Source organism: Budorcas taxicolor, chromosome 15 (assembly GCF_023091745.1).
Source record: "Budorcas taxicolor isolate Tak-1 chromosome 15, Takin1.1, whole genome shotgun sequence".
NCBI classification, from domain to species: domain Eukaryota; kingdom Metazoa; phylum Chordata; class Mammalia; order Artiodactyla; family Bovidae; genus Budorcas; species Budorcas taxicolor.
In genome coordinates this window covers 56,883,734-56,896,516 of record NC_068924.1, presented here as the reverse complement: position 1 = coordinate 56,896,516, position 12,783 = coordinate 56,883,734, and the positions used below count along the sequence as shown (strand labels likewise).

At 36.2% G+C, this 12,783-nt stretch overlaps 1 protein-coding gene across 2 annotated transcripts in view; it reads right to left on the bottom strand.

Annotated features, from left to right (window-relative positions):
* METTL15 (methyltransferase like 15) overlaps nt 1-12,278 on the bottom strand; it is a 212,833-nt gene extending 200,555 nt beyond the window's left edge. For both annotated transcript variants that reach the window (XM_052653250.1, XM_052653251.1), the window contains exons 1-2: nt 12,198-12,278; nt 8,519-8,805 (exon numbers count right to left, since the gene is read on the bottom strand). In XM_052653250.1, the coding sequence (XP_052509210.1) occupies nt 8,519-8,788 (270 nt within the window). In that variant the 5' untranslated portion in view covers nt 8,789-8,805; nt 12,198-12,278. The remainder of the gene's footprint in view (nt 1-8,518; nt 8,806-12,197) is intronic.
* Nucleotides 12,279-12,783: the final 505 nt, after the last annotated feature.

The window sequence follows — 12,783 nt, the reverse complement described above, 5'->3', positions numbered from 1 at the left end:
TACTTCATTCTTTTCAATGGTATTACACATGGAACCGTATCATAATTTTCATTTCAGATTGTTGATTGTTCATGTATTGATTTCTGTGTGCTGCCTTTGTATGCTGCTACTTCACTAAATTAATTTATGAGGTTTTTTTGTTTTGATTTGGGTTATTTCTTGTATGTGGGATCTGTAGTGTTTTCTATGTATAAGATCATATGATCTGCAGTTATAGCATTACTTATTCCTTTGCAATATGGGTGCCTTTTGTTTTTCTTGCCTAACTGCTCCAGCTAGAATTCCCAGTAGTATGTTGAACAGAGTTGGTGAAATGGGCATCACTGTCATGTTCCTGATCTTAGAGGAAACTCTTTCAGTATTTCACTACTGAGCATCATATTTACTGTAGGTTTTTCATATAAGGCTTTTATTACATGGAGGTACTTCTATTCTAGTTTGTTCAGTGTTTTTACTATGAAAAGGTGGTAAGTTTAGTGTAAAATGATTTTTCTGCATCGATTAAGATGATTACATGCTTTTTCTTTTTCCTTCATTTTGTTGATGTGACATATAACATTGATCAATTTTTTTTGTCTGATGAAAACATTGCATTTCAGGAATAAATTCTACTTGGTAATGGTGTATAATTCTATTAATGTGCTGCTTAACTCTGTATACAAGTATCTGCTGAGGATTTTTGTGTCAATGCTTATAAGAGTTATCAGTCTGTTGTTTTCTTTGCTTGTAGTGTCTCTGTCTAGCTTTGGTATCAAGAATATGCTGGCTTTATTGGACGACTTAGAAAGCATTCCCTCCTCTTCAGTTTTTTCAGAAAGTCTGATATGGGTTCATACTAATTCGCCACTGAATGTTTGCTAGAATTCACCAGTGAAGCCATCGGGTCTGGGGCTTTTCTTTGTCAAGAGATTGTTGATTTTACTAGTTATAGGTCTATTCAGAGTTTCTATTTCTTCTTGATTTAGTCTTGGTAGGTCTTGTTGTTTCCAGGAATTTATCCATTTAATCTAAGCTGGCTCAGTCAGTAAAGAATCTGCCTGCAGTGCAGGAGACCCAGGTTCAATCCCTGGGTCATTAAGATCCCCCGGAGAAGGAAATGGCAACTCACTCTAGTATTTTTGCCTGGAAAAATCCAATGGACAGAGGAGCCTGGTGGGCTACAGTCCATGGGGTCACAAGAGTTAGACATGACTTAGCAACTAAACCACCATCGAATTTGTTGGCATACAATCGTTCTTAGAACTCTCATATAAACCTTTCTACTTCTGTAGAATTGGTGGCTATCACCCCATTTTCAATTTGTTAATTTGAGTCTTCTCTCTTTCTCTCTTAGTCCTTCCAGCTAAGACTGTCAATATTGTTTTTGTTCCTGTTGTTTGGTTGCCAAGTTGCATCTGTCTCTTCGCAACCCCATGGACTGCAACATGCCAGGCCTCCTTGCCCTCACCACCTCCCAAATTTTGCCCAAGTTCATGTCCATTACATTAGTGATGCCATCCAACCATTTCATCCTCTGTCGCCCTCTTCTCCTTCTGCCTTCAATCTTTCCCAGCATCAGGGTCTTTCCCAATGAGTCAGCTATTCGTATCAGGTGGCCAAAGTATTTAAGTTTTCAGCTTTAGCCTCAATCCTTCTAATGAGTATTCATAGTCGACTTCCTTTAAGATTGACTGGTTTGACCTCCTCGCTGTCCAAGGGATTCTCAAGAGTCTTCTCCAACACCATTGTTCAAAAGCATCAATTCTTTAGCACTCTGCCTTCTTTATGGTCCAGCTCTCACAACTGCACATGAATACTGGAAAGACCATAGCCTTGACTATGTGGACCTTTGTCGGCAAAGTGATGTCTTTGCTTTTTAACACACTGTCTAGGTTTGTCATAGCTTTCCCACCAGGAAGCAATCATCTTCTAATTTCATGGCTGCAGTCACCATCCACAATGATTTTTAGAGCCCAAGAAGAGGAAATCTGTCACAGCTTCTACCTTTTCCCCTTCAATTTGTCATGAAGTGCTAGGACCAGATGCCATGATCTTAGTTTTTTTAATATTTAGTTTTAAGCTGGCTTTTCCACTCTACTCCTTTACCCTTATCAAGAAGTTTTTAGTTCCTCTTTATTTTCTGCCATCAGAGTGCCATCATTTGCATATCTGAGGTTGTTGATGTTTCTCCCAGCAATCTTTATTCCAGCCTGTAACTTATCCAGCCCAGCATTTCTCATGATGTGCTCTGCATATAAGTTAAACAAACAGGGTGACAATAAACAGCCTTGTTATACTCCTTTCTCAATCCAGGGATCAAATTGCAAAGATTCATTGGATGATAAAGAAAGCAAGCGAACTAAAGAAAACCATCTACCTCTGTTTCATTGACTATGCTAAAGCCTTTGACTTGTGGATCATAAGACAATGTGGAAAACTCTTAAAGAAATGGGAATACCAGACCATCTTACATCTCCTGAAAAACCTATATGCCGGTCAAGAACCTTGTATGGAACAACTGACTGGTCAATTTTGTTGGTCCCTGAAGACTGGTTTCATTGATCCTCTCAACCATTTTTCTTTGGGTTTCATTTGCTCTTCTTTTCCTAGTTCCTTTAGTTGTACAGCTAAGTTGCTGATTTGAGAACTTTGTTTTTTTATCTAGGTATTTATAGCTATAAATTTCTCCCTTAGGATTTCTTTCACTGTGTAACTTAAGTTTTGGTATATTGTGATTTTGTTTTTATTCATCTCTATGTATTTTCTAATTTCCCTTGTGATTTCTTCTTTGATCTATTGATTGTTTAAGAATGTTTTACTTAATTTCCACAAATTCATGAATTTTCTAGATTGTATTCTGCTATTGATTTCTAATTTTATCCCATTGTGACTGGAGAAGATACTCTGAACGATATCTTTTAAAATCTACTGAGACTGAACTTATAGCCTAACATATGCCCTATCCTGGAAAATATCCCATGTGTACTCAAGATACGTGCATGCTGCTGATATTGAGTATAGTGTTCTGTATATGCCTTAAACGATTGGTTTATTGTGTTAAGATCTCTATTCCTTTGTACTGTCTGGTTGTTCTATAGAATATTGTGAGTGGGTACTGATGTCTCTATTACTACAGCACTGTCTCTTTCTCCCCTCAATTCTGTAAGTTTTTGCTTCATTTATTTTGGTGGTCTGAAATTAGGTGCAAAAATATTTATAATTGCTTTATTGCTGTATTGAAACTTTAATTATATGTTTATTACTAAAATGCCCTTTTGATTTAATTAAAATTATCTTACTACTTCTATAGAAATAAAAATCAAGGTGAGATTTCAGGACAACTTTAAAAAATAAACTGTTACATTTTATATTTGTTTATCGATGTGAATCCAAACTGTGCAAAAAATAAAAGGACACTGATGCTGATTTCAAAGTTTTTGTACTCAACAAAATGTCTCACTGTTATATAATACATTATGGATTTTAGCACCAGTAAATCATATAAACAAAGTCACACTATAGAATACCATTTTTAACCTGTTTTATATTTGGGATGGATTGTTTATTAGAGAAAAAAAGAATGTCACTGCTGAAAAAGTAAATGAATACAATATTCTATGGCTATACCATGGTACCTTCCAGAGTAGAGAAATACAAAATACAGATCTTAAGTAGGGAATGTCAAATAAGCTAAGGGAAAAATTGACAGACTATACTAATTTTCAGAATTGTCAGGTGAAATTTTTTGCCATTATATAACCTACAGATATCTAATGGCCTCAATCGTGAGAGTCATATCCAGTGTCATTCACACAGGTTGGAGACAGCCAACTGTACATATTTCTTCTTAATGGTACATTCAATGATACCAGGTTAGCAGCTTGAAATGGATGATAATAGAAATTTGTATTTCATGAAAATCTACAAACAAAATAAATTGGGTTTTTTGTTTTTTTGAAATCCATACTCCACCCTGACCCACAGACCAGGTGTTAAATATTTACCAGTACAACCCTGGAAATATCACAGTTTTGAAGGTATTTTGATAACAAAGGTCACTTAACTAGCTCCATGATGCTTTAAAACAGAAACATTTTTCAAATAAACAAAGGTAGAATAAAATTTGAAATAAAAATTTGTTTCCAAGAAAGCTATATGTTTAAAAATAAAGGAGAGGAAACAACTCCATGTCAACACAGTTCATTTCATCTGAAATTTATATAGTCCTTTCTTTAGGAAAAAAATGCATCTTCATATATGTGCTGTGGTACAGGGCCTGTCTCTTATAGAGGTTCCTAACTTTCTCAATAATTTGAGGTCAAACAAGATAAGCTCCTTTTTTCTGTGATTGATCAGCTTTTAATATTTAAAGAAAGTAAATCTATAGCCCCAGGATTTTCTCTTTTATGCTCAATCTCTATTTAAAGATTGTAAAGATTTAAAGTAAAACAAGTGAAATGCTGCTATTGATGTTAGGGAAAATCCATTATATGGAGTATAATGCATTTTTATAAAGAAAATTATACCTTGTACCATGACAACTTCAGCAAATCAAGTAACAATGAAATTAATATTAAATGTTAGAATATCAAAATAGATAATACACTTATTTTGAGTATTTAGAAACCCAACCTTACAATCTTAACCTGATGTTTATCATAACCTATTCTGCATCAATTAGATACCAGCTCATTTTCTCAGTTCTCCTATCTGTTCCTTTACCAGATTTCTCCAGCTACTTCATCAGACTGGGCCTGCCACACTGAAGCTGGAATCATACAGAAGTCCTGAGCCTGAGAGGCTCCCTTAGTACCTGAGGGATATTCCTTTTATCTACCCCTCACATCTGTGCTCCAGTTTACTCTGACTTTTATCCATTGCCTTAAAAATTATTACAAATCCATCATGTTACAGTGCTTATGCTAGGCCCTGGAAATGGTAGACAAGATCAACATGTCCACGAGTTTCATGGAGGGCAGTCTGCTACGAAAGACATCCACTGAACAAATAATCTCATTTAAAAAAAAAATTATAAATGTTATGAAAGAAAATTTTATGACTCCATGAATGTGCTAACCAGGAGACGATCCTCCTCTGTAGGCTCTTGAAAAGCTTCCCTGAGAAAGTGAAATTTAACTCAAGACCTGAAGAATGGTTCAAGGCAGACGAAACAGCACCTTCCAGCTGCAAACATGTTGGTTTCATCTTTGTTGGTACTTTTATTTCCACTTTTGCTGTCTCCTAGCATTTTTCTCCTTATTTTTTTTCCATGATTTTTTTTTTTAATTTTTACATTTTACAATGTTATGTTGGGTTTTGCCATACAACTATATAAATCACCCATAAGTATACATATGTCCCCTCCCTCCTAATCCTCCCATATACCCCTCACCCCATCCCACCCCTCTAGGTTGTCACGGAGCACCAGTTTGAGCTCCCTGTGTTATAAGAAACTTCCCATTAGCTATCTATTTTACATATTCTCTTGAATATTATTGTATCTAGCTACTAATGCTGATCCTTTTTAATCCCCATAATAGAATCAGCTAATGTTTACTGAGCTTATACTACTCAGAAGATATCATTCTAAGCAATTTAAATAAAGGAACTCATTTAACCCTCACAATGACCATATGAGACAGGTTGTACTTCCATTTCACAGATGAGGAATCTGAGGCAGAGCCACAGTAAGCTACTTGAAGGAAATTACATAGCTACTGGTACTAGTCCTTGCATGACCAACATGTCCCTCATAACTTATCACTCTTACAGAAACCCTCAAGGCACCAAGCTACATTAGCAACACTACTGGGCAAAGAACAACAAGTCTCCTATATCCTCTGAACTGCTATCATCTTCAGCTAGACAGGATCATGCTTATTGTCTCCAGCTTTCAGAAATTAGGAATAAAAGACTGACCAAGGTAGCCTATACTAAAACATCTTCAAGAGCAAGAAGAATGTCTTTAGAACAAGTAGTACCTTCTTACAAAAAATTATTCACCCGGAATACAAAATAATGAAAAATGGGAAAGGAGAAAGAACTAATTCCTTCTGTATCTCCCAATGCTTCCCTGGTGGCTCAGTCAGTAAAGAGTCTCCCTGAAGTGCAGGAGGCCTGGGTTCAATCCCTGGATCAGGAAGATTCCATGGAGAAGTAAATGGCAACCCATTCAAGTATTCTTGCCTGTATAATTCCATGGACAGAGGAGCCCAGTGAGCTACAGTCCACGGGGTCACAAAGAGTAACTCCCAAGGAAGAGAAAAAGTGAAAGTGAAAGTTGCTCCAATGTGTCCGACTCTTTGTGACCCCATGAGTAGCCTTTCTCTTCTCCAGGGGATCTCCCTAACTCAGGGATTGAACCCAGGTCTCCCACACTGCAGGCAGATGCTTTACCAACTGAGCCACAAGGGACGCCCAAGAATACTGAAGTGGGTAGCCTATCCCTTCTCCAGCAGATGTTTCCGACTGAGGAATCGAACCAGGGTCTCCTGAATTGCAGGCGGATTCTTTACCAACTGAGCTATCAGGGAAGCCCTAAGGAAGACAAAGATAAGAGCAATTCTTTTTTAATTCAAACTCATAAATATTTGTACAATTAATATGTAGTGAATAGGCTATGATACAGAAGAAATTCCCAAAACCAATTATTTTAAGTAAGCATCTTTTAAATATCAAAGAAAAGGAAATAATTATTAAATATTAGTGATCAAGGCCTCACTCAAAACTACATGTAGATTTTTTTAACGTTCTTATTATGATCCAAAGTTTCATTTGTAAATTTATCATTGAAGGTGATGTGAAAAACAGTAATTAAGTGGGTGATTGATACAGGTGAATGTATGACTCATAGTTTGCAAAGGAATATGATTTTGGAGAAAAGGCTCAGAAAGAAAAGCAGCAAATAATGGATTCTGGAAGAATGAAGACCTTTCCTGTCCAAGGACTGTCAGCAGTTCTTTATTACTTGAAGATTAAGGGAATAGTGAATAAAGCTGTCTGCCAGACAGCAGAAAAGGTAAGAAATAACATTGTCTCTAAGTGTACCTCACATTAAAGTTCTCAGAAATAACATTCATAAAATTAAACTTTCAATAAAAATTAACTAGAAAACTCAAATCAGAACAATAGAAATGTAACAACAAACCAACATTATATTTATCAGGAACTTAAACAATGAACCAGCAGGGTAGATCAAGCTGTAGAATCGCCTAATTTTATTCCACTTGGTTTTTGAAAAAGGGCAGATAAAATACTTAATTAGGAGGAGATTTTATGGGGTTTGTTTTCCTTTGGTTATTTTTCTACTTCATGGGTTACTGCAAAATAAATATTTAGTTTTTGCTACTAGCAGAAAACATTTAACTAGGGTTCAGATAAAATTTAAACTTAACATTCAGATAACAATTAAATTAAACTTAGATTAACATCTAAATTGCTGGACTGAGTAAAGCAGATTATCCTCCAAAAAAATGTCTTGGTCTCATCCAATCACTGGAAAGCCTTAATAGAACAAACACTGCCCTCCCTGGAACAGGGAGAAATGCTTCCAGTCATTTGGACTCAAACTGGAAGTCTTAAGTAAGTCTCCAGCCTACTATGGAAATTCTGAATTTACCAACCCTCTATGATCATTTGAGGCAATTCTTTAAAATCAATCAATCTCTCTTTCTCTCTTAACAACCACATATATACTCACACCTCCCCTACACATCCTGTTGGTCCTATTTCTCTGGTGAATTCTCAGTAAGACAGAAGGGTAGCTGAAAACTCAGCCTAAGAAAACAGGATAGGAACTGAAATTTCCACCTTCGTCTCCAGTCATTCCTAAAACGATATTAAAATTCTCAAGAAGCTACAATAGAATTTTGTTTTCATATCCTAACCACATAGAACATAACATTCTTTTCCCTTTAAAACTGTTATTTGATGAAACTAACCAACTCTGGAAAACAGTTTGGCAGATTCTCAAAAAGTTAGGCATAGAGTTAGCATATGACCCAGCATCCACTCCAAGGCGCATGCCCAAAAGACCTGAATACATGTTCACACAAAAACTTTTACATGAATGTTCATAGCAGCATTTCAGAGTAGTCTAAACATGGAAACGTAAACCTTATCCATTGATGAACGGATTTTTAAAAAAAGTCATATCCATACAATGGAATGATTCAGGAATAAAAAGAAACAATTACTGATACACAACATGGATAAATCTTGAAAATATGCTAAGTAAAAGGCAGGCAGAAAAGATCACAAAGTGTATGAATTCATTGATATGAAATGTTCAGATCAGACAAATCCATATAGACAAAAAACAGATTAGAAGGTTGTCAGGCACAAGGAGAAGGGAATCAATGGGGAGTGAATGCTAATGGGTTTGGGGTTTCCTATTGGGATAATAAAAATGTTCTTGCATTAGACAGTGGTGATAATTATATAGCCTTGTAAATATATTAAAAACCACTTAAATGTGAACATTAAGTGAATTGTAACTTCAAGTAAAAAGTGTTAGAAAATAAAAGATTAATCAACTTACCTGCCCTTTTTGTGGTGCCAAACAATGAACAACTTCATCCACCATCACTGGAATATGTAACTTAGTCATCACTCCAGAATCTCTATCTTGAGATCTGTGTAACTCCTGAACTCCAGTTTGATCTTTTTCCTCCTGGGCTTCATATTCATTATATCTTTCTGCTGTAGCATGTATTTTTTTTGGCCAGACACCCAAATTAAATATGCCAGATTCCAACCAGCATGAAAGAAAATTTTTATAGATTCTACAAAAATATGGGTATCGAAGCATTCTGTAGATCAACAAATCTAGAAAAAAATTAAAATCATGATTGTTGGATTTTTTTAAAAAAGACTGTTATAATACTTGGGGGAAAACAAATTAGTGTGCAATATTTACCACATAAAAAATATATAAAACTCATCATTTCAAACAAGTGAAAGTGACTACCCTCCTTACATAAGGCAAGGAACCCAACAGAACCCCAGAGACTATCTGAAAATATAATTTTTAATGTGGCCTGATAAGCTCTACGGAGAAGGCAATGGCAACCCACTCCAGTACTCTTGCCTGGAAAATCCCATGGACGGAGGAGCCTGGTAGGCTGCAGTCCATGGGGTTGCTAAGAGTCGGGCACAACTCAGCAACTTCACTTTCACTTTTCACTTTCATGCATTGGAGAAGGAAATGGCAACCCACTCCAATATTCTTGCCTGGAGAATCCCAGGGACGGAGGAGCCTAGCGGGCTGCCGTCTATGGGGTCGCACAGAGTCAGACACAACTGAAGCGACTTAGCAGCTGCTGCCGCAGATAAGCTCTAAGACCATTAATGTTTTAACCATCAGAGATATGAATATTTATTAATCATCATTTTCTGAAATATGCTTTTTTGAATTTTAATTAAGTTTAAAGAACGGGTTCAATGCATCTAAACCATTAATCTGAAAAATCTATCTAGACGGCTTAAGGGATTATAAATATCATTCTGTTTTAGATTCACAGATTCTTTAATTTCAAACCCTTTTAATTGTTTTTCACATAATGCTAAATCTTAATTTTCAATTTAACTTTGAGAAACTGAAAAAAGGCTATGCATGTACAACCGAAAAGAAAAGGAGGTTATCAGTCTGTGAAAGAAACCATATAATTTGTCACGATAATTTCTGACAAAATCATCTCACCATGCCCTGTATCAGTGACATATATATCATTTTAAACTATACTTTATAAACACTCCACTGAACACACTTTGACATTTCACATCCAACACTGTTTTAATTGTCTGCTCCCTGCCCCCAACAAAAAATCAAGTGAATAACTGATACATTCTTTTTCTTTCCCTCTAACTTGCTCCGTTTTAGTCTGTAATGCTCTACTCTTTAAAATGCAGAAGAAAAAACATAATTTATGAAATATATTAATAGAATACCTTTTGAAAATATTATGTTCTTTACTCCAAATGTTGTTTGTGGTTGCAAACAACATTTTTGACACTATTACAATAAATAACAATTTAACACTACTCTTCCTTCCTCATGAATTATGAGTTACTTAGAAGTAAGAACCACATCTTTATATCCACAAAATTAGATACATACTAGGTGCTTTATATGTGTTTTTTTGGGGGGGTGGGGAATGGTTGGATAAATTCCAGATTCTATAGAATTAATGTTTGTATCAAACCTTGCTTTAGAAAACTTCACCTGTCTCCCTAACCCTACGAAAAATCACATTCTCAAAATAGCTAAGAAAGATAAATTTTGTTTAAATATGCCTTAACTTCCTTTTGCAATAGAAAATGAAGAATGATGTTGAAAAGTCAACCACATGTAATAATTGTAAAATAAAAATATATATTTGATATTGTATATAGTATCCGTAAGATGTAACCGTGAAGATAATATGTCAACTGTACCAAAGACATAATTCACATAATTATGTTGCAAATATGACACAGAAAAACTATGCCAAAAGAGTTTAAATAAGTGTTTTAATTTTAGATGTTCAGTATAACATCTGTATAACAATTATATATAAATGCTATGTAATGTTATATAACAGTATTACAATTTTAGTTGTTTACCAGTTAACAGATTAGCCAGATTATGAATTATGCCTTATGCTTCCAGAAAGTTTACACAAGCCAAATTATGCTCTAACTTGGCATTTCTAACATATTTCAAAATAAATGCTAACATTTATTGAGCACTTACTAAGTACCACTTACTAGCCTAAGCACACTACATGTACTAACTCATTCAATCCTTACTCCAACACTTAGAGGTAGGTACTATTATTATTTCCATTTTACAGAGGAGAAAACAGAGAAGTAATCTGCAAAAGGTCACAAAGCTGGAGAGTCATAAAGCTAGAACTGTAACACCAGCATTCTTTCCCTAGAATTTTTCATCTTAACCTATAAGCCTAGCCCACTGGCTTTATTTAATACAGTCACATAATTGAAAGATACTTTGATTATACTATGTATTTTTAGTATGCCATGAATTAGACTCATCTTTTTTAAGGAGCCAATACCCTACTGCTTGGTCTACTCCACCTGGAAACAGTATACAGTGTGGCACCCAAGAGAAGACACTAACGACCTACAGCCCTCAATACTGGAATCTGGAGTATTTAAACAATACAACCAAAACTTTTTCTATTATTTTGCCTATCCAATATATGTAAACAATCTAAACTGGACGTTCAGATTTTGATAATTTTTTAACAAAACAAGCAATCGAACAAATAAAAAAGCCCATCAATTCCAATATCAGAATCAGAACCATGCAGGGAAAGGCAAGTAGGATTAAAAAAAGAAGTTTTCAACAGCATTTAATTTTCTTCTGCAATCAATTTCTTTGTATTTACTCAAATATATTCAAAATACAAAGCCTGTAGAGTTTATTATGCATGAATTGGCTACTAACCTGAGTAAGCATAGAGAAAACATTTCAATAATTAACCTTCCTCTTTGGTTGTGTTTTTTAATATGTCCCTAAAAATGGAAGGGGGCAAGCTCTAAAGGGAATCCCCTCTCTTCTGCAGCCCAATCTCCTACCAGGTAACTCAGAGCACTCCTGCAGTCTGCTAAGAACCAGCCACCCTAAAAGATTTAAGATAGTTTTAAGTTCCCTCTGTTTACAGTAAAGAAGCCGGATGTCAGGAAATCTAAGCTCTAGAGCCAACTCTGTGGTTTTCTAGGTAAGCCATTTAACTTTTGCCTGCCAGCAAAATTCAGTCGAAGCTGCTGAAACCACGGAATTAGCCAGGTTACTCTTTTAAACGTGGGAACACAAAGGTGAGCGATACCTTTGAAAACTACTTCCTCAATGGTACTACCAATTACCATCACTGCAGTCAGCTCCCCCTGCAGAGAAAACTCTTTGGAAATTTAATTCCTAAGGCCAAAAAGTCGACCTGGAGGCTGGCAACCGAACGCAGAGAACGTGAAAAAGGTCCTAAAGAAGAAGAAGAAGAAAAAAAAATCCATTCTTTTGCGTAAGAATTACGCTCGGACGAGAGAAACTGTTTAGAAACTATTGAACTCGGTATGAATGAATACTGAGGAGAGTAAGCGTGAGAGCAGAGGCGCGAGTTTCCTTTGCGCTGGGCGAATCCGTCGTCCCCTGGAAGTTCCCTCACAGGCGTGGAGCGGGTTCCAAAAGAGCTCCCGGGACTCGACCACCTTCTCCTCACCTGAGGAACGAAGACTTCCCAGTTAGCCTCCAACTCGGGCCCGCGAGTCGGGAAAATCTGAATTTGCCGCTCGCCCAGGTCCCAGCACTGGGGGAAACTTGAGAGGACGGACAGATTGGGCCCATGTCCGCCCCAGCAACCGAGGACCTTCTGCCTTTGGTTCCGTTGCTTCCAGTCCCCAGCTGCCAAAGGGTCCCGCAGGCGCTCGGGTTCCAAAAAGTGTTCCTGGGGGTGGAGTGAGATATAAACTCCTAACCATTGCCAGCTTTAAACTCACTTTTACTTTTTTTTTTTTAATGTCTGATGCAACTTCAAATCTAACTTTCCATTTTGTCTTTTCTCCACTCTTTTCAGTTTACTCTAAACCTATGTTAAATTTCTGTGTTCTAAAAGACGGCAGTTAGTTATACTCTTATTTCCTAACGAAAGGTGGGAATTTCTATCTCCTTAGCACTACGTGTTTGAAAGATTTTGGTTCTTTTGCCTTCATTTCGTTACAAAATACACCAGTTTCCTATCCTTTCTATTACACTCCTAATGACTTGCTAACTAAAGAGAAGCCAGCTGCCAGAGTAATGACATTGAT